Source organism: Rhopilema esculentum, chromosome 5 (assembly GCF_057945365.1).
Source record: "Rhopilema esculentum isolate cy_ngs chromosome 5, ASM5794536v1, whole genome shotgun sequence".
NCBI lineage: Eukaryota > Metazoa > Cnidaria > Scyphozoa > Rhizostomeae > Rhizostomatidae > Rhopilema > Rhopilema esculentum.
The window spans coordinates 1,249,821-1,272,147 of NC_142819.1; the positions used below are offsets into that span (position 1 = coordinate 1,249,821).

The window sequence follows — 22,327 nt, forward strand, 5'->3', positions numbered from 1 at the left end:
AAAGTACTAGGGATTGAGCAAGATCAAGATGATGACGAAGATGTGGAATTTCAGTGGGAAACAGTTTATAATGAGGACATTCAATTGGTTGTTTACAATTGGTTGAATTGAATATGACATCATGGTCTTACGTTCAACCCTGTCAACATCAAGGTTTTATTTCATTTTGAACTTAAGAGTGTCAAAATAATGTTTTAACACTATTTTATATGTTAAAGAATCTTGGAATCAAACATCCACAGATTGTTGAGAGAAAAACGATACAGACAAATGCAGCAGCAATACATCCAACAGAAAAATTTTTCTTTCAAGCCACAAAGTTGACAAAAATATAATGAATAAATCTTGTCTGCTTATGCGACTGTGAGAGAGTATAAATGTATAAATCTTAATGTATAATCTAGAATTTTTGAACTGTGTAATTCTATCTAGACTGGCTTGATTGTACAAGCCAAAAATTCATTATTTCAAATTAAATTTTATGCTTTAAAATTTTTATTAAAAATCTGTTTTTGGTGGCCAAAATTAAAGTAATTTCTTTCAATGTTGTTGGGAATCTGTGATACTAAGATCATAGAATCTGAAGCGGCCTCTACACGGTAAAGAAAAATCTTCAATATCATGAAGTGTAAACCATTTTATCACCAAGATACGTATCGCATCGTTTTGTGAATTTGATGTTCCGCCTGACAGATCTACATGGACAAAGTTGCTTCTCTGTCTATATTCCGAGCCATTATATTTACAAATGAGATTAGACGAATTTGCACTGATTTAGTTTGCTGCATTGCATATATTTATGGCAGAGGAAGTAAATACTTTTGATAGCGATATGCTGTACTTTTGATTCTGTCACCTTGTAAGCTGTTGTTTTCGGGAAATCGATATAATCCAATTATGTGCAAATAAAACAGTACAGTGTCCAAGTAATATTAGAATTCTTTCCACACATGATTCTAAACTTAATGTAGCATCTACAATATTGATGGTTCTCTAAGAAGAATTTAAAAATGAAGCCATCAACGTATTACTCTTAGTTTAAAAGCGTTTTGGATCCATTAACATCGGCTTGAAATTCAAAAAGTGTTTTAATTTACCACGCTCTCTAATCACCTCTATAGATGGCCTTCTACTTTTGCTTTCGAGAAGATAAAAGAATCCTTCAAATAAGTTTATGTGATTTTCTTTAATTGCAAAATACTGCTATCCATTATCTTGCATCATGCCGAAAATATTGTGTATGGTCAGGTAACTACAAAAAAGGAGGCAAGCAAAGTGATCTTTGGACATTCTTGAGCATAAACGACAGACAATAACATTTCAAATCACAACAAACATTCAAACATATAACAAAACCACAAAGATGTCCACATTAATATTCTTCGCCTTCCTCTTCTCCCTCAGCATCAATCGAATCAACTCCAACTTCTTCGTAGTCCTTCTCAAGAGCAGCCAAATCTTCTCTTGCTTCTGAGAATTCACCTTCTTCCATACCCTCTCCTACATACCAATGCACAAAGGCACGCTTGGCATACATAAGATCAAACTTGTGATCAAGCCTTGCCCATGCCTCAGCAATTGCAGTTGTGTTGCTCAACATGCACACTGCTCTTTGTACCTTGGCCAAATCACCTCCTGGCACAACTGTTGGTGGCTGATAGTTGATGCCAACCTTGAAGCCAGTTGGGCACCAGTCCACAAACTGGATGGTCCTCTTTGTTTTGATTGTTGCAATGGCTGCATTCACATCCTTTGGCACAACATCACCACGGTACAACAAGCAACATGCCATGTATTTGCCATGACGTGGGTCACATTTCACCATCTGATTGGCTGGCTCAAAGCAGGCATTGGTGATTTCAGCAACAGTCAACTGCTCGTGGTATGCCTTCTCAGCAGAGATCACAGGAGCATAGGTGGCCAATGGGAAGTGGATACGTGGGTATGGCACCAAGTTGGTCTGGAACTCAGTCAAGTCAACATTCAATGCACCATCAAATCTCAGAGATGCAGTGATGGAAGACACAATCTGGCCAATCAACCTGTTCAAGTTGGTGTAAGTTGGTCTCTCAATATCAAGGTTTCTTCTGCAGATGTCATAGATGGCCTCGTTGTCTACCATGAAAGCACAGTCTGAGTGCTCCAAGGTAGTGTGAGTGGTCAGAATGGAGTTGTATGGCTCAACAACAGCTGTTGAAATCTGGGGTGCTGGATAGATGGCAAACTCCAGTTTTGACTTTTTGCCATAATCAACTGAGAGACGTTCCATGAGAAGGGAAGAAAATCCAGAGCCAGTACCACCACCAAAGGAGTGGAAGATCAGAAATCCTTGAAGACCAGTACACTGATCTGCCAACTTTCGGATTCTGTCCAGGACAAGGTCAATTATTTCCTTGCCAACGGTGTAGTGTCCACGAGCGTAGTTGTTGGCTGCGTCCTCCTTTCCAGTGATGAGTTGTTCTGGGTGGAACAGCTGTCTGTATGTGCCAGTTCTGACTTCATCTGAAAGGAAAGCAAGTAGGAAATAAGTTTTAGAGACCAAGTAGCTCAGTAAAAATAAGTAAAATCCAGTCACAACTCGATGAAATGAGATTTGATTCATGAGAAGTCGAATCTTTCGCTGAAGTCGAATCTTCTGAAGTCGAATCTTTTGCTGAAGCAGATAGAACAGGCAGCACCTACCTACAACTGTGGGTTCGAGATCGACAAAGACAGCCCTGGGTACGTGTTTTCCAGCACCAGTTTCGCTGAAGAAAGTGTTGAAGGAATCATCACCACCTCCAATGGTCTTGTCACTTGGCATTTGTCCATCAGGCTGAATACCGTGTTCCAAGCAGTACAATTCCCAGCATGCATTACCAATCTGTACACCGGCTTGACCAACGTGGATAGAAATACATTCACGCTGTAAAAATAAATTTCCACTTAACTTGCCGTCATGTTTTGATCAAATGTTTCAATTTTGATATTTAAATAGAGATTTAGTATGCTTTAGATTGATGAATTCCCAGGAAATTTTGGTGTATTTGCTAAGGTTTTCTATACACTGCATGTTTAAGCGCATGTTAGGGGGCGTTAGTGCATATAATTCAGACTATTATTTTTCGGGTTCACCTCCCATTTATATTGAACCTTTTTCAACTGAAAACCATGGAAATTCATGCCGCCATTGGCCTGAGGGATTTCTCTAGAAGGCACAAAATCAAAGTACTTTTAAAAGAGAGGCACCAACGCAAAATTTCTACCCCTGAAAATTGCAAAAAGATTTCGGTCATATGAAGATTTCGGGAACAAAAGTGCTATACCGAGAAATGGTTGAACATGCTTTGTATCCTATACATGTTCTGAGAAACAAGGGAGAGAAGTTAGCGCGATTAAATTTTCGGTAACCTAATTTTTTTACGGTCCGATGGTCATGAACAAATAATCGATTGACGATGTTATAACCGAAAATAATCGTGAAAGTTCTCGGTCGATGGGGATTTTTCGGCACAAGACAAACTTTCCTGCCTAGAAGTAATGGCTGCTCACGTCGATGAAATAAAAAAGGTTGACATAAACAAGAAATAATTAAATCTGTCAAAAATGAAGTTTCGAACAGCTCCCAACCGCCTCTTCTAAAGAATGAATACAATATGATATTCAAACTTCTGATAGAGGTATATAACTAGTCCAGAATAGAAAACGTTTTATCCTCTTTCCTCTTTTCTGCGCCATGTTCGTTAACAATTGGTTTGTTTTCAATTTCCAGAGAGCGCTAAGGTTAAGTTAATCACGCGCTGGTTGAAATCTTCCGGTATCGACCTCCAGATGACCCTTGCTCGCAGGCACTCGTACCCTTGCTCGCTTCAACTTCCTTCCTACTAAATTAGACCCCCTTTCTGTATTACAGACATTATTGAGCCTTTCTGTGATAGTCTTCCATGTTCACATAACACAATAGGGCGACGAAAAAAGTTGTTTGGCGATGCCAATTTTTGCATTGATGCCTCTTTGAAACCTAAGTAAAACCTATGGCGTGCAAAAGCGAACTTCCAGCATGAGTAGTTACTCTACAAAGGTCTGTTTACAGTTTATCTTTTCAGCTTGTAACTTGATTTTCATAGTTGTTTTTTCTTTAATTTGCTTAAGCGCAACATTTCGGTGGTAAGATATCGCTGCCATTCTTGCCAAAAATATCTAAAAGTTTCTTGAAACATTTTTCGGAATATTTTGACAGTAACTTACCATCTTGACTTTTCTTTTATTTTCAAACTGTTCTTCACTCTGACTTGTAACGATTCGGAGCGAAGGAAATCTGAAACTGTTTCAAAAGAGCAGCGTTAAAGATTCTTTCTGCTCCTTCATAAGTAAATATCATTGGCTAAAGGTTATCACGTGACTTTAACATAATTTATTTCTGAATTCTGATTGGATTTTGATAGAATCAGAAGAATGCAACCATGGATATCTGGAAACGTCAAGTTCTGATTGGTTTGGTACACACTGATGCGAATTTAGAATGGCACATTCGATTCATTCGACCGATTACACGACCAGAACATCGCAAGTCTATGCACTCCGCGGATACCAACATACCTCAAAAATCAACCATATGAATAAAATCCATCCACTCATCCATCTCATTTTGAAGACAATCTACAAATGCAAATCAAAACTCAACAGACCGCTTCACCAATCACGGATATCACCATAATTTTTTCGAACATTAAAAAACACAAACAAATTGGCCAATCCACATACAAAAGCCACCACAATCATACTCTCGACCATTAGTAAGTTTTCGATGCAAGACTGATCTTGGGGCGGAGACGGTGAGGGGTATTGAACTAGCGCGGTCTCACCGTCTTGGCTGATGACCAGGATTTAAATTCCGAAAATAGGACGGGGATGTGAAGTTTCCCGCCAGAATATAAAATTTGTACGTGATGGCAGAAATGAATGTATAGATGGTATTTTGCTTGATATGCATGATGATGGTGAGCTAGATGACGAAGAGGTCCTACTTCTCATGCATGAAAATCAGCATAGGAATCTCCACGCGAACCTACCGTACGACAAGTACGATAGATTCGATGTTGAAGTCGAATTCAGATTTCTCAAACGGGACATCAACAGACTTGCTGGCGCTTTCCAGTTGTCTGACTCGTTCAAGTGCGCAGACGGAGTTATCGTAGATGGAAGACCTTTGCGTGACTCTGAAACGTCTTGCATTTCCATGCAGATATGCTGCTATTGTTCATTACATTTACATTACATTACATTTTTAATTATTAGGCACGGTAGCCCCGTCAGTCCACGAGAACTGCTTTTCAGGGGGCCGTAAAAAAAACATTAATAAGTAAGAAGATAAATACTACCAAGTAAGAATGGTCGTTCATAGTTAGTTTTTGATTTTTCTCTGAAAGGTGGCAAGGGAAGGTGCCTGTTTAGCATCAGGATCAAGTTGGTTCTAAAGCTTAGGTCCACGAAAGGAAATAGCTCTATATGCTCATTGTTTGTTTTCCATTAAGGTTTCTTACATTTCGTTCCTCGTACTGCATGATGACCAATTTGATGATCGACTATTTAACGCTAGATTCGGGAATTCTTTGAGGGACATTGACCAACCAATGATGTCCCCTAGACAGCTTCAAATATTTGCCAATGCTGTTCACTATAAAGGGGCTGCACTGAATAATTGTTGGGGGTTCATTTATGGCACAGCCAGGCCTATTTATAGACCAAACCAAAACCAAAGAGCTGTCTATAATGGTCACAAAAGGGTACATGCCATAAAGTTTCAGTCTGTTGTGTGTCCAAATGGAATAATTGCCAATCTTTGTGGCCATGTTGAAGGCAGAAGGCATGACAGTGCAATGTTGCAAATGTCTGACCTCCTGGATCAGTTAGAGCAGCATTCTCATTCGCCTGAAGGGGAGCCACTTTGTCTTTATGGGGACCCTGCATACCCTCATAGGGTTCACTTTCAATGTCCCTTCCAAAGAAGACCAGATCTCACTCAGGATCCACTTGCATTTAATGAGTAGATGAGCCAAGTTCGAATTTCAGTTGAGTGGGTGTTTGGGGGATATTATTACTTATTTCAAATTTGTTGACTTTAAAAAGAATTTGAAAATTGGTTTGAGTCCTGTAGGGAAAATTTATATTGTTTGTGCTTTACTGAGAATGCATTGACATGTTTATATGGCAACAATACATCAACATTTTTTGGTATTGAGCCACCTGCACTCGAAGAATACTTTCAGTGAGCAAACAATCAAAAAGCTTTTTTCAAGGCTCCCAGGACAGTTTTGCCGAGAAGTATATTATTTCTTAGCACACACGAGTTTTGAGGACTTCTCTCTTTGTTCAGATGTAGATAAGCAAAGTTATATAATCATTTAAAAAATATATCAAACAAACAATGTCTTAAACAAAGCAAAAAGAGGTTAGAAAAATAAAGATCCAGATGTTTTTGGGATTACAGCTGTTACTTAACAAATTTGAGTAGTAAGGAATAAATCAGCCTATTTTTTAAATTCTTTAGAAATAATTTAAGCATGTTTAATCCAACATGTGACACTTCTTCAAAAAAGTGGTTTAATTGCCTCCTGAAAAACATATGGAATAGTTTATACACAACAACAACCCCCCCCCCTCCCCCTCCCCAATTCAAATTAAAGCCCTATCTGATTTAATTGCAGGCTCTTTGCTCCCTGTGTTGCCTAAGCAACATCATAACACCATTGGCCCTCTTGCCATTTTCTATCAACTCTTTCTCTCTCAGTTCCAGTTCGTTTTGCTTTAAAGTCATTGCTTCTTCTTGCCCTTTTTCTTGCAACAAAAGTTTCCTCTTCTTCAGTTCCAGTTTCTCCATTTTTATCTCCATCTGCGCAACCGATTTTTCTTTTAAATAATCCACTGTTCCATTCTTAGTTCTTTTTCTCTTTTTGCTGCCTTCCAACTCCTCCCTGTCTCTTGTCTCGGAAAGGCTTTCCATTGCCCTTCTTCTAACATTTTCAGCTGTAACCTTTTCTTTGTCCATTCCCTTTGCGATTCTTTAATCAGCTACAGCTGACCGTTCGACCATTTCCTCCAAAGCTGATCAAGCTCTGAAGGCCCATCTGGAGCTATCCCACTTGATCTCTCTTCTTCTATTGTCATTATCTTTTTGAAATCCTTCTCCAATTTTGTGAAACGATCTCTTACAGACCTTTGATCTACTACAAACTTTGGCCTTTCAACTACATTCAAAGCAAAATAAATACAACATAAAAAGTTACCCGAGTAAAAGGAAACCATTTTTACAATGAATTATTTTCAAACAAAAAGAATTCAGGTTTTTCAATGGCGTCCATCAAGTCAAGATTTGCACATCGTTGAAAATGTAAAAAGGCCTTTCTTACTGTTATTCTTTAAAAGAGTGCTCTTCAAAGATTGAAGTTTCGATTGGTGGTTGTTTCACTTCCGACCCACTCCCATTCGCAACTTAAAACATCGCACAACAATCAATTCGCACAACAAAGCTTCCGATAATTCTTGTGCTTTAGCCTTGCTTTAAGGTGGTGCAATACTTTTGCGAGGGGAGTGTATAGCAAACTCAAATAGTTTCCAAATCTTAGCAACATCACAAAAGCAAGTCAAATCTACCCATATATCATATCAAAATAAAACCTTATTAAACCCGGAATAACACAGCTTTCAATCTCATAGTGTATCAAACTCGATAACATTGCAATCTCATAGAAAAGAAAAGAGTTGGTCTACATAATAGGCGACTCTAAGATAAAAAACCTAGCAGGCCAAAGAATGACTGTCAAGAATGTCAAGTAGTAAATTTATAAAGACTCACTCGACAGCTGGAGCAGCATCCGAAGATGCTATACAATATGTTAAAGTTATCTTAACAAGAAATCCTCATGAAATCATTATACATTTTGGCACTAACAATATTGCAACAAGTCTTAGATAATAGACAACTACCGGAAAATCATAAACAAAATCCTACATAGCAGTCAGGGTACACGTATAAGCATCAGTTCTGTGAAAAAGATAGGAGATAACGATCTAACGAACAAGGATATTTAAATCATGAACGATGACCTCTACCAGTTATGCCGAAAATGCAAACTTGATTTTATAAACAAAAATAACATTACTATTGATAGCTTCAACGGTAGCAGACTCTATCTAAACAGACAAGGGAACATACTTCTTGCGAGAAACATAATTTATCATCTGCAGCAAACATGACAAGTGAGTAAGGTAATACAAAGTTTAACTATGATTGAGCCCGCATGCCCTAACAACCAAAAAGTTAATCATTTGTTCATAACCCATGGAGAACGTGATGATGTTACGGAAGTTGAAAATATACAGACTTTCTAGTAAATAAACAAAGTCGTTAACTTTCTAGTATTGTGGAAATCATAAAGGAAAAATTAGATATTTTCTTACCTCAGAAACAAAAATAGATGATTCCTTCACAACATCTCGACTACAGAGGTCTTGGAAGCCCTTTAGACCTGACAGAAAAATTGGATCTGGAGGATTACTACTTTATGTGAATGAAAACATTCCAGCTAAAGAATTGAGAAATCTCAACCCAGCAAGTTTAAAAAAACAAAAATGACTAATTATTGGAATCTATCGCCCTCCAAACCAAAATGACATCTATTTTGTTGATGAATTAGGTAAGTTATTGGATTTTTATTCACAAAGCCATGAACGAATGACAATATTTCGGGACTTTAATATGGAACCTGGTTTTTCTAGCATAGTAAATTTTATGGAAAATTATGATCTATATAATCTGATGAAAGAGCCAACATGCTACAAAAGTAATCCGCCAAAAATGCTATGACTTGATCTTAACAAACAAGAACTACAGCTGTATAAATACGGATACATACGAGACAGGAATCACTTCATACAGATGCTATAAATGCTTTTCTGTCGATCAATTCAACGAGGATCTCCAGTTTAATTTAGCTAAAATACTTAAAGGAAATGTGTTGTACAATGTTTTCAATCAAACGCTAATTTCTATTCTTTATAAACATGCCCCTTCGAATCAAAAGCTAGTGAGAGCAAATAAGGTGCCTTTCTTGAATAAAGATATAAGAAAGTTGATAATGCTGAGATTTAAGGCGAAAAGAGAGCTCAATAAAATATCACAGTCTCTGAGAGGGAGAAGTACAAAAAAGTCAGAAATAAATGTGTTTAATTAGAAGCACAAAAAGAAATTATTTCGAAAAATTAGACGTAAAATTTGTTAAGGATAACAACAAATTCTGGAAGCCCCTAGGGGGCTAATTTGAGGATTTACGGTATTAAAATTTGCATCATTTTTCTAGCCAGAAATAAAAAACTAATCATTATGTATAAATAGAATAAAAGAGCAATTGTGAAGATAAGAAATCAAATGCTTAAATTGTTCTGTTTATCATGGAAAAATGCCAATAAAGATTGTATTTAAGTTTTGGCATGATAAGAATGCAAGTCTTGGGCCCCGTTCACACGGGAACGCAATCGTTCCGTTCCATTTTTGTTCCAGTTTCTGGAACGAAAAGGTATACTGTTCACACGGTAACGGAACGATTGCGTATCGATTTTTGTTTATGTTCAGACGGGAACGCAATCGTTCCGTTCTGCAATTTGCGCGCCAAAATAAGCGAATGAATTTTAATGCGCATGTCCATAATGGAGATAGATTTCATCATTTCGATTTATCTCTGAGCTATCTCTGAATTTTTTAAACAATTTGAATAAATGGGGAATACAAAGGGGCCTGAAAATAAGCAAGCTCGTGGGAAAATTGAAGCCAACCCTAAAAGGAAGGAATTTCAATGTTTGCAGAATGGTGTTGAATCTTTTAAATGGACTAAGGGCGAGATTCAGCCAATGGTGTTTTTGAAATCCTCCATTTTCTTCGCTGAGTTTATTATTGTCACCTTTTCCTTCCCTCAACAACAACACAGACACATGCGCCAAGGGCAAAACTCTTATCGTTCCATTTTCTGGACCAGTTCTGCGCGTTCACACGGGAACGGAACGGAACGATTGCGTACCGTTCCACTTTTCGTATCACTTATTTTATCGTTCCACTTTTTGGAACGGAACGAAGTCGTTTGAAGCGTTCCCGTGTGAACACAACCCCTGAGCGTTCCGCTTTTCGGAACGGACAAGAACGGAACGGAACGATTGCGTTCCCGTGTGAACGGGGCCTTGGGCTCCGGAGCGCATTCTAGAGTGAGTGGGGGGGGGGGGGGGGGGGAGAAGGGGGTTCTAGAAATATTGACAAAAATTTATGGTGGTAAGCTAACAATCATACTTAAGCAAAGATTTGGGAGTGATAGCCACCATCCCCAGCCCCCCAAGGTCAGCTGTGCATGCAAATGTCGTCTCAGTTCTATATTTGCTCGAGCTGCTTAGGATTTCCCTTTCAGCATTCAATTCCAAACCCAGAATGTGTTAAATGCTTTCAGATATGACTTTCTGTTTTACATATTATACATGCTTTATAAAACTTTATATATTTAACTTACATTATTGACAAATTCTCCTCTTTTGTCAGACAGGTCGAATATATATCTGCAGGATACATTTCACAACCTCCGATGCACATTTGGTTGATATCAGTAAAGTCTTCAGTCAACTTTGATAAGAAATCTGTGGCTGTAAAAATATGAGACTTTCCCCTTTGTGCTTTGGCAAGAGGTCCAATAAGGTCAATTCCAGCCATTTCAAATCGAAAGGAAACCTGAAATTGATGAAATAAAAGTAATTTAAACCAAGTCAAACTAAAGATCTCATTGTAGATATGACTACTGTTGAATTAAGTTGCATTTAATGATTGTATATACTTGTTTAGCAAATCATTAAAGAAGCACATTGCTATATTGCTATGAAATTTTTGTCAAAAAGAATTGAATAAAATCATCTTTCCTGTCAAAACCAATTATTAAAAACTCAAATACATGATCTCTTACAATCTGCTACCATAAATTGCATCCTCTACTTGTAAGTCAAGGACGCTGGAACGACCAAGGGGCAATGGGGGCAGGCTTGAGTAAAAGGGCATTTAAAAAATAATTCCCAGCTTCTACTAACTGCTCTTCGTAACTGCTTTTTTCGATCTTCTGTAGGTATCTTGAACATTCGGTAACTTTTGGCATAAGGAATTATTTACCACATTTTGAGAAATGACGTCGTGAATTAAGCACTACAATCAGAATTCCATATGAATCTCTCTGATAATTACAATGGGTCAATTTTAAGGGCGCTTTTATGAAAGGAAATTATTTCGGCCCCTCTTGCCACTCCTATCAAAAGGCAAGGGGGTGATTAACCCCCCGCGCGCCCTTCCCCGGCGTCCCTGTTGTAAATCCCAGGCCTGCCTGCAGAGTGTGGCGTGTGCAAACACAAGATTTTTCAGAGGGTTGTCTCTTATAATACGTATTTTTCTGTGTGCTGAAAATTGTAATACCACCCTTTCTAAAACGTTGGAAAAAACCCTTGAGGTTTCCAAGGTATGAACCATTTATGACACAGGTTCGTCACAGGGTTACAATAAGGTGAAAATTGAATATTTCCCGCGAAATCTTTTTGGAAAAAAATGGCGACTGAAATCGATAACGATTTTGGCAGAAGTTGGAATATTGAGAAATATGCAAGATTTATTCCATCAACGAAACCAGGGAGCGGAGAGTGGAAGGTTATTAAATTTTTTTTAATTTCAGCTGTTTCTTGATGATCACATTAAGCGTGAAACTCGGAGTAGCCAGCCAGGCCAGGTGCGGGTCCAGAGAAATTTATGACCGGGTTATATTTGAAAGCATTTTATTAGGAGCCATATTTTGCCCCTGAGATAGTCCAATACATTCTTAGGTCTCTTATCCCCCGAAAATACCTACACTCATCAGCAAAGTTTGTATAGCAGATTTTGAAAGCAAATTTTGTGTTGCCTGCCAACAAAGGAATTTCGGGGGTGTCTTGAAGGGGCTCTGGGGGCTCAGTCCCCTTTGTTAAAGTTCAGAGTTCAGTTAAATCTATATCTATTTACAAAATAAGAAAGTTTGTCTACAGATATTTCGCTTAGTTTAGGTAACTGATGACTTTTCAAAAACATATTCAATATTGTGATAAAAAAATTAGCCCCTCCTAAATTATTTCTGTTCGTTTTTTTCTGTTCCCTTTGTGGGTCTCTTTTAGTCTTCAACAACCTTGCTTTGCATAGGCGTAAACTTAGGGGGGGGGCTCTGGGGTTTGAGCCCCTCCTGAGGAAAACCGAGGGGCTAAGCCCCCCCCTCCTGGAAAATAAGGAAGTGCTTCATCAACTTTTAGATTAGTTTGTTATATTATTGGTTCCACGCATAAACATTTTGGGTGCCTTAATAGAACTGATGATCTCAACCTAAAGAAACTGATTATGATTTAAAGATAAACTTTCCATCATCTCATGTGTGTTTCTTCTTCCTCGATAATGAAAAATGCACGAAAAAGTCACCTTTAAGCCCTCAGCTAATCCATTTTCTATCCTGTGACTCCAGCAGCTGCCATTAGGAATTGTCATTAATTTTTTTAGCCCCCCTGAAAAAAATGCAAGTCTAGGCCTATGTTGCTTTGATTTTAACATTTTTTGCTTCATTTATTATTTCTTTAAAAAAATTATCTTTCTTTTTCCCATATACTCTAGCGACTTTTTCCTATGCACTAAAATGCAAAGGGAGACCACTTGATTCCATTGGACAATTCAGATCTACTTTGCGCAACCCAGTCAGAACCCAGTAAAACCTTTACAAGCTGCTTGGAGCTTTTTCATATTCTGCAATCTTGAGCAGTTTTTGACTGGTTTGAAGGCTAAAAAATGGCTTAAAATGAATGGGCGACCAGGTTAAGATTTTCTTCTGTTACGCAACCTGGAAAACTCTTTTGAATTTCAAACATACATTTGGCAATGCTGATTGGCTGCATTGAAAGTGAGCACTTTGACACAAACAGCACCGTCAATAACTCAATTGCTTCATAAAAAGTCACATTATTTTTGCAATCAATATGTAATTTTGTTGGTATATCTGTAAAGTGCAAATTTCATGCCAGAGGTGGAGCGATGAAAGATGCATAATGATAATGATTAATGTTGATAAGGTTAAGGGAGCTGATAATAATGGTTTTTTAAACTTATCAACCCGGTCTAGATCCACCCCTGGTAGCAACTTAGAACCATCCTGTTGATTCCATATACCAAATAGGGCATATTGCAGCATAGATAGGTAAACAATATTTATTCTCTACCTATTGATACTTTTGTCTGTTTGTAACCATCTTGTTGAGTGTGAATTTTTTTATTCCATAGGCAGAACTTTAACTGTTCTTGGGATTTCCATCTTATTTTATTTCTAAGGATTTTGATACTTGGATTATTAAGCTAACTAGTATTTTCTGAAAAATCCCCAACAAATCTTATTTTATATTTCATTTTTGTAAATGGCACAATCATGCCTTAAGATTATTAACAACAGTTTTCTTTTTAGTATTTTACAAGTTATGGAGGTGGAAATGAAATGAAGATTTCACTTGTGAAGCCACTAAAATTGGTCATAACTTCTGGAAGCTCAATTGTCCTGGTAAAAAATATTGTTGAGTTTGACACATTTTATTATGATTAATATTTGGTACTTGGATTTTCAATTTATAGTAACTAAATATTGTATTGCATTGAGAAATGCTCTTCATTGTTCAAGACAATCTTGCTTAGATGATAATAGTCACTTGTTGAAGTCACCTGATAAGTAGAAAACTACTTGTATCAAAGTTAGCAATAGGCCTGAATAATGTAAAACAAAGTTCTTCATATTTGGCACTGCATTGATAATGTCCATGACAGTAATGTTGCTTGACTCAAATCATTCTGCTTCTTTATTCTATGTGCCTTATAAAATCCCACATACAAGCTGTACCTTTTCCTTCATTTACACCTGATATTAGGATGTGGCCAATTGGTGAAGTGCACTGTTCCCTGGGGAAAATAAGGCATATTTGAAATGGGGCTTTCTTTTTCTTATCAAAATATAACTTCTTTTTTGTTTAATTTAATTTCCATTTTGTTTCATGTCAAAAAGTAACAAAACAACATAAAATATAATCTGTGTGTCAAGGTTTCATGAAACATACAGCATGGCTTTCAGCTTTCTGATGCTGCTTTGCTGATCTGATATGCTTATTTCTGTTCTGTGATACAATAAATAGATTTTCTTACAACTGGTTACTAGCTGAACCTAGCTTTACATGGAATTTGATGGCTAAATGTGAGGATGGCTCAGTTGGTAGGGGCACTGACTACAGACCCAAGGCTTTGGGGTTCAAGTCCCTGGCATGACCAAACTTTCACCCAGAGTGAGGAGAGTCACCAGCTCTCTGAAATTCCTGGGGTAGGAATCGCGTGGTGTCGTCACATTGATAGGAAGGACCAGGACACTGCTCGATAAGCATAAGCTTCTCAGTTTCCTAAAAACTACCTTCCGATGCTAGGTAGAAACAAATACAAATAAATAAGATTGTTTCTTGTTTTAGTTAATTTGAAAAAAAACTTAAAATACATTTCCTCAAATCTTATATTATGAATGCATCTATGCTTATACATTGCTTTTACAGTATACCTGCAATTTGAACTATATCATAGCTTAACAAAGTGTATATCATAGTTTTATTTTGCAGTGAAATGAATTAACATATGTTTGTATTTTGAAGAATTTCAAGTACTTTTTTAAAGAATGTTTAACTATAGTTCAATTTCCATGATATTCCAGGAGTCTGTCCCTTTGTATGGAATGACTGAAGAACCATCTTTGAAAGCTATTGTAAGAGGAGACAGCATGCTATTTTTCATGAAGCTAAAGGTTTGGTTGTTATTTTTAATTAGATCTGAACAATTTTGCCATTACTCATAATTTTGTCAGTATTCATTATGATACACTGTTTTTACATTTGCAGAAATTATCAAGAATTGTGAGAATGTTTTGATCTAATTCACCATGTGTGTTATGTAATGTAGCAATCAAATCAGTCATGTTGGTACTTGGCATTCTTTATATTTTCAGGTAAACCTTTCATTGATTAGAAGTATATGCAGGTCCACATCAGCATAAGCTGACTTTAGCGTAACCTGCAAAAGAAATACCACATAAATATGTATGTATATATGACAGCTGTTGATATCTTAAATTTGTGAGCAATTATTTTAAAATTAAAATAAAGTGAAGCTATCAAATGTGCTTCATGCTGTTATCACTTTTATTTTTGGCTATTAGCTTTCTTATTACCAAGCAATCTTAATTACAGGAGGGTGCTAGACGCTTCAGGATCAAGTTTGCCAAAGACTCAAAGTTTTCAGAGAGGGAAAACTGCCAAGACTTTGTTAAGAAAGTATCAAACCACATAAATTTGAAAGAGATAGAATCACAAAATGATTATGTTAACAGCCAACAGGCAAGTCAGTCCTTGTTGCATGAGGAGTCACAAAGCCAACTCAATCTGTCATTTGAATATGATTATGCGCCACCAAACAAGACAAGTAAAGATGAGCATGCGATGGAAATACCAATTCAAGAGGCAAAAATATTTTCAACAAAATCTATACGTCAGCTAGCTGAGGTTATTGGTCTTAAATTTTCTTTTTTTTCTAAAGAATGCACAAATAAGTGAACAAGGAGACATTGATATTTTATTTTCTAGCTTTATGTTTTTAAGCAGTTACAAAAATATAAGATACTTTCCCAAATAAGAAGCTAAAACCTAACATAGTTGATAATTTGCTCCATTATTTGTGAACTTTTTGACCCTGACTTTGGAACAAGTTCTAAAATGCCTTCTAGTACGGTGGCACCAATCTCCATAAAAAATTGTGTAATATTTCTAATAGAGTTGTTTCAATGTATTATCTGCTTGCAAACAATTTAAAGTCAAAAGGAGTTCCAGTCATTTCCCTTCAACATCTCGAACTTTAACAAAATGAAACTCCATTTAAACTTTTTTAGCAATGAAAGGAAAGAAAATTTTACCACAATGATTTAGGAATTATATAACTTCAATTTCACAAACTGCATAAGCAATGAGTCATTTTTGTTTATGTGAAATTTGCCAAATAATTCAAATAATTATATAGGAACCTTTCAGCCTGATTTCATAATGTTGTTGTTGACATTATCAGGGTAGCATGCATGTGCGGCCCAGAATATCTAAGGGCATCACAGACCTATTATTGCCTTCCTTACGATGGTGAACACCAAAATCATGATTTGTGTGACTATTTAGCAGGATAAGGTCTCATTTGTTAACGGAATTAACCAGACAATTCACTCCACCAACTGAGAACAGCCATGCACCACCACCCATGTCAGTCCTCAGTCTGGACCTGGTGAGTTTTCCTGTGTTTAGTAAACCTAAGCTGCTGGCTTCACTCCCGGTGGTGCCCTTCCGTCATTACAAAAAACTGAAAAAACTTTGTTTCAGAAAAGAAAGGTTATTAGGTTCCTATGTAGGTTTTCTAAAAAATTTTTCTGCATACAATTTTTTCAGACCTTTGTTTGACTAAAAAATTTCAAAACAAACAAATCTTCATTGGAATTTTATCAAAGTGGTTTCATGGAAAATCTGTCCACAACATAACAATTGTTGGAACTGTTATGTCTATTACAATCTTCAACATCTACCACAAATCTACCACCATCATTCTCAATCAGAATTTTGGAGGGGGCTAACTTAACTTTTATCTTAATCACAACTTTTCACCTTCAATATAAATGTAAGTAAGCAAAGAATTTCCCAAACCTTTTTGGAAAATGTGGGAGGAAGTTCTTATCTACAAAAGTTCTTATCCAAACAAAATATGAATTTGTTTTTTATTCTATCCATGCATAATGATTACTTTTATTTATACACACATACATTATTTATTTAACAGCGCAGGTCATCTAAATGGCAGCTTTTGCTGATGTGGACCTGCTAATTAACTCATAAGTAAAGGTTAAAAGTTTAAATAGCTTAGATAAATAAATATTTCTAATTTACATAAATGGTTTCTTGAATTTAGAAGTAGATACAATTTGAGTCAGTATACAACATGGTGGATGCTTGTCCAAGTATAGGTAGCAAGAACATGCAAATTATAGCACCCAAACTTTTGATACCTTTTTCTTTTTCAGTCAGTTATGAAAAACTCACTTGATGGTTTTCCTGACTGCTACAGATCAAGCAGTAAGTTTTCAGATGAAGAACTTGATTCTGTTGTTCGAAGTTGTTTATTGGATTCAGGATTCCCAGCTCTTGTTGGTCAAGTTGAACAATCCTTGAAGAAACTTTTGTCTGATTGATGTTTACATCATTGACATTGATTGGCTCTGGTATGACAATGTTTTATGCTTTTTGTTGCCAAGTTAAATGTTTTTTTTATAAATTTAACAGAAAATGTTTAAACATCTACCCTCACCCTTTTGTTTCTCTGTGCATTTAATTTGATATCACCTTTAAGTTGGCCTAAGGGTCAATTTATTCACTTAATACATATCACTTCACTTCCAATGTAGTTTCATGTAGGGGTTTTGCTTACAGTTCGTTATAATTTTATCGCAGTATTGAAATACATACAATACCATGGGTGCAATACTTTTGCTCACCTAATGTATTTTGTTATGTATGGTAATAGGAGCAACCACCAGTGTCCCAGGATATGATTTTTCTAGCAATATGCAAAAATCCTTCAAACGAACAATGATTCTTTTAATCATAAAAGTATAATTATCAAATTACTAGTGGAGGTCTAGCTCATCTCAAGACTTTGTAGCTAGAAAGTAGTGAAAGCATTTTCTATTTTCATAGTTTTAGCTCATCAGATTCATTTTTTAGATGTAGATAGTTTTCAGTTAAATTTCGCTGTTAATTTACACAGTCATAGTTGTGTGTATTTTTGTTTAATACAACTTAGTTGTGTGTATTATAGTTTGATATTCAATTCGTTAACAATAATCTGGTTCCTCTACGGTCCTCTGTCTATAAATATAGAGATATCGCCAGTGATCCTTTTCTTAACCTGTGGAAATCAGCCTTTGTTCCAAAAAAGTTCACTTTCGAAATTTCTTAATTTAATACATTTTCATCGTCCATTTTTTTAAATATTTCCTCGCCCAGACAAATTTTCTCAAAACAGAACTTACGGAATAAATAATTCTTCTTGTATGTTTTCATCCTGGGAATGGATTAAGGGAAATGTTCCCATGGCGTTACCATAAATAAAATACTTCTCCAAAACAGCCACGGAATTGCTACGCAACGCAAATCTTTCGACGCAATAGAATGTCGTCATTTCTATTTTGAGCTTTCGAGGATGGGCGGTTGCTGTTTTTTCGTGCTTTGACAACCAATTTGATAAACCCCCCTCGAAGCCTATGTTTAAAATTAACCAATTAAAATTGATAAATTCAAGGTAGCCATGGATATATTCATTTTTCAAGAATCCAAGACAATGCTCTGATCGACATTGACCAATCAACTATAAGGTTTTATGGATGGTTAAGCCGCATTTTGTATTAAACTGAAAAGCCCGTGGAAAGAATTTATTGCATCGTTCTTTCGGACCTCGACACGTAACACGTCGTAAGAAAGAGCTCTTAGCTATAAAAGTTTGTAAATTTTCCTCGTGAAGAAACATCTACAGTCAACATGGTAAGTTTGCATTTACAGATTATCGACAATTAGCTTTTTAGCTGGTAACTTCATATCAATTAAACTGCGCTGTGCTACAATCTGGTGGCGCGCTTTTCACCTTGGCCTAAAGGCGTCGCTTCATGGTTCTATGAATTATTGTTTCATCCACAAGGTATTCCTGATGTGAATTGTTGAAGCCATTTTCTCGATCATTTTAACGCTCGAATTTGCCCATTGACTACAAAGAACGCTTCGTATGTTTCCATTTTCGAGTTTGAGTTTTTGAGTTTTCCATGTCCTGAGTTTCCTATCGTTTCAAATCCTTTAACTTTTTGTGCCGAGCAGAGTTTCAGTCATTTTTCGGAGCTTGAATCCCATGGTGTACACAGTGTTCCGAAATCAAAGACAAATCAGGTATACGACGATTATTCACTTTTCATATGTTTTTCTTTTAAAGCGTGAATGTATTTCTATCCACGTTGGTCAAGCCGGTGTACAGATTGGTAATGCATGCTGGGAATTGTACTGCTTGGAACACGGTATTCAGCCTGATGGACAAATGCCAAGTGACAAGACCATTGGAGGTGGTGATGATTCCTTCAACACTTTCTTCAGCGAAACTGGTGCTGGAAAACACGTACCCAGGGCTGTCTTTGTCGATCTCGAACCCACAGTTGTAGGTAGGTGTTGCCTGTTCTATCTGCTTCAACAAAAGATTCGACTTCAGAAGATTCGACTTCAGCGAAAGATTCGACTTCTCATGAATCAAATCTCATTTCATCGAGTTGTGACTGGATTTTAATTATTTTTACCAAGCTACTTGGTCTGTAAAACTTATTTCCTACTTGCTTTCCTTTCAGATGAAGTCAGAACTGGTACATACAGACAGCTGTTCCACCCAGAACAACTCATCACTGGAAAGGAAGACGCAGCCAACAACTATGCTCGTGGACACTACACCGTTGGAAAGGAACTCATCGACCTTGTCCTGGACAGAATCAGAAAATTGGCTGATCAGTGTACTGGTCTTCAAGGATTTCTGATCTTCCACTCCTTTGGTGGTGGTACTGGCTCTGGATTTTCTTCCCTTCTCATGGAACGTCTCTCAGTTGATTATGGCAAAAAGTCAAAGCTGGAGTTTGCCATCTATCCAGCACCCCAGATTTCAACAGCTGTTGTTGAGCCATATAACTCCATTCTGACCACTCACACTACCTTGGAGCACTCAGACTGTGCTTTCATGGTAGACAATGAGGCCATCTATGACATCTGCAGAAGAAACCTTGATATTGAGAGACCAACTTACACCAACTTGAACAGGTTGATTGGCCAGATTGTGTCTTCCATCACTGCATCTCTGAGATTTGATGGTGCATTGAATGTTGACTTGACTGAGTTCCAGACCAACTTGGTGCCATACCCACGTATCCACTTCCCATTGGCCACCTATGCTCCTGTGATCTCTGCTGAGAAGGCATACCACGAGCAGTTGACTGTTGCTGAAATCACCAATGCCTGCTTTGAGCCAGCCAATCAGATGGTGAAATGTGACCCACGTCATGGCAAATACATGGCATGTTGCTTGCTGTACCGTGGTGATGTTGTGCCAAAGGATGTGAATGCAGCCATTGCAACAATCAAAACAAAGAGGACCATCCAGTTTGTGGACTGGTGCCCAACTGGCTTCAAGGTTGGCATCAACTATCAGCCACCGACAGTTGTGCCAGGAGGTGATTTGGCCAAGGTTCAAAGAGCAGTGTGCATGTTGAGCAACACAACTGCAATTGCTGAGGCATGGGCAAGGCTTGATCACAAGTTTGATCTTATGTATGCCAAGCGTGCCTTTGTGCATTGGTATGTAGGAGAAGGTATGGAAGAAGGTGAATTCTCAGAAGCAAGAGAAGATTTGGCTGCCCTTGAGAAGGACTATGAAGAAGTTGGAGTTGACTCTGTTGATGCAGAAGGAGAAGAGGAAGGAGATGAATATTAGATTCTCCTATAAGATTGAACATCAGTAGTTTGCTTTGATAAATTTCAAGTGTAGAGGTTTTTAAATGCATTCTTCTGATTTCAGATACAGACACAAAAAGTTTTGAGTCTTTCTCCTGCTTCTTGTTTCTTCTTTTTTCCATCACTTTTGTAGTCAGCATGGGAATGTATTTTGAGGTTACTGAATCCTAAAAGCATATTGTTGAAAGATTGTGACAGTCCAAAGAGTTATTTAGGTTGAAGAGCTTAAAATGTTTTTAGATAGCAGGTATTTGATCTTAAGCATTCCAAAGCTACTAAATTTAGGATATGGTTCTTCAAAACTGTTAAACATAATCTAAATAGATTTGTCGACTTTGGTATTTCACATAATTATGGACAGTTTTGCGGTACCGAACTTGAAAATGACTGCATAATATCTTATATAATGTTTCCTTTTTTTCAAAGCTACTTTTTAAATTACATATGTATATATGCAATTTATGTTATCAAATATATCTATTGTGTGGTCTTTGAAATAAATAAGAAGCCCAATGCTTTTTCAAAAGGAAGACACTGGCAAGAACAGCTTTGCCTACATGGCATCAAGCACTTTATGATAGACTGGTGAACAGTAATTTTCAATGCTTTTAGAATTTAACTGTTATTAGGGACCTATGGTGAAAAAATCTAGGTGGAATTAATTTTTGCAGATAAATCTCTATGATACAAGCGCAAAGATGAAAATTAGTGACCGACAAAATGTATGCTTTTGAATGCTAATCTGAGCCCAAAAAGTTCTACATAGTGTGTAGCAAGGGAAAATTCATTCACAAAAGCTAGACGATAATTTTCAAAATGGGGCAGTTAATTGAATTGATATATTTGAGCTTCGATAAACCTTTTTTAAAAGCAGATTTGATGGCCGACTGGCATTTTTAAAAACATCAAAACAAAATGTTTGTTTCAAACACCCACTCTAAGGTCCTTAATAGAAGGTCTTGATAGTTGGGGGGGTCAAAAAATTTTCAGAAAATAAATTAGGGGGGGCGGAAATTTGAAAAGTCTGAAAAATCACGTGATGATTCTTGTTTGAGGTCAAAGGAGATTTTCTTCTGAATACAGCTGATAGCAAAATTACAATTATCACAATGTAATAATGCATTGTTGTATTACTAAAATGAGCAGGCTAATTATCATTGTGTACATCAGCCAGGCCTATGGAAATTTTTTAGGATGTCACTCCTTTTCTATGTTAACACTTTTGTACAATGCAACCTCTTTATTTAAGAGAAACTTTGCACAAATTTCACACCTGCAAGGTCAAAGGACAAATAAAATAAGGGTTATGAATAACTGCATACAAAAATTAATAAACCAGGGTTCCAAATAGGCTCTGGGGTCAGATAGGTCAAATAGGTCAGAAAAAAATTAATAAGCATCTCTCCCTCCGGTCTCTTAAGGACCTTAGAGTACAAATGTTAGCAACAGGCTTCCTTATATGGTAGTGGCCTTTCTATCTATATTTATAAGGATGTTCAGCAGGTGTACTATCTGCCTGCCAATACACTGAATGCTTCTAACAGAATCTTAACATTAGTATTTAGCTAAACATCAGAGAAATAGATCTTTAACTAAGATGATTGGAGATCATTAGAATGAAAACAAGTTTGAA

The 22,327-nt window shown here is 36.9% G+C and overlaps 4 protein-coding genes across 7 annotated transcripts; 2 read left to right on the plus strand and 2 right to left on the minus strand.

Moving 5' to 3' along the window:
* Window positions 1-1,276: 1,276 nt before the first annotated feature.
* On the minus strand, window positions 1,277-4,333 carry LOC135690018 (tubulin alpha-1A chain). The gene is made up of 3 exons (XM_065207424.2): window positions 4,228-4,333; window positions 2,683-2,905; window positions 1,277-2,502 (listed from the first exon to the last, which is right to left on the minus strand). The coding sequence occupies exons 1-3, from the start codon at window positions 4,228-4,230 to the stop codon at window positions 1,373-1,375; spliced, it is 1,356 nt and encodes a 451-aa protein (XP_065063496.1). The 5' UTR covers window positions 4,231-4,333; the 3' UTR covers window positions 1,277-1,372.
* A 2,320-nt stretch (window positions 4,334-6,653) lies between these two features.
* On the minus strand, window positions 6,654-18,414 carry LOC148960180 (uncharacterized). Of its 4 annotated transcripts, XM_089116259.1 has the most exons (4): window positions 18,195-18,414; window positions 10,530-10,744; window positions 8,440-8,507; window positions 6,654-7,226 (listed from the first exon to the last, which is right to left on the minus strand). In XM_089116259.1, exon 4 carries the CDS (start codon window positions 7,025-7,027, stop codon window positions 6,677-6,679), a length of 351 nt encoding a protein of 116 aa, XP_088972385.1. In that variant the 5' UTR covers window positions 7,028-7,226; window positions 8,440-8,507; window positions 10,530-10,744; window positions 18,195-18,414; the 3' UTR covers window positions 6,654-6,676. The 4 variants fall into 4 exon arrangements, 1 of the variants encoding a protein (XP_088972385.1); XR_016145342.1 differs by lacking the exons at window positions 6,654-7,226; window positions 8,440-8,507; window positions 10,530-10,744 and adding an exon at window positions 14,541-15,148 and having other exon boundaries at window positions 18,195-18,334; XR_016145343.1 differs by lacking the exons at window positions 6,654-7,226; window positions 8,440-8,507; window positions 10,530-10,744; window positions 18,195-18,414 and adding exons at window positions 14,541-15,148; window positions 17,206-17,329.
* On the plus strand, window positions 10,921-17,354 carry LOC135690019 (meiotic recombination protein REC114). Its single transcript, XM_065207425.2, has 5 exons — window positions 10,921-11,698; window positions 13,518-13,610; window positions 14,793-14,882; window positions 15,325-15,636; window positions 17,187-17,354. The coding sequence occupies exons 1-5, from the start codon at window positions 11,600-11,602 to the stop codon at window positions 17,352-17,354; spliced, it is 762 nt and encodes a 253-aa protein (XP_065063497.2). The 5' UTR covers window positions 10,921-11,599.
* A 132-nt stretch (window positions 18,415-18,546) lies between the features above and the next one.
* LOC135690017 (tubulin alpha-1 chain) lies at window positions 18,547-20,773 on the plus strand. The gene is made up of 3 exons (XM_065207421.2): window positions 18,547-18,702; window positions 19,142-19,364; window positions 19,545-20,773. The coding sequence occupies exons 1-3, from the start codon at window positions 18,700-18,702 to the stop codon at window positions 20,672-20,674; spliced, it is 1,356 nt and encodes a 451-aa protein (XP_065063493.1). The 5' UTR covers window positions 18,547-18,699; the 3' UTR covers window positions 20,675-20,773.
* Window positions 20,774-22,327: the final 1,554 nt, after the last annotated feature.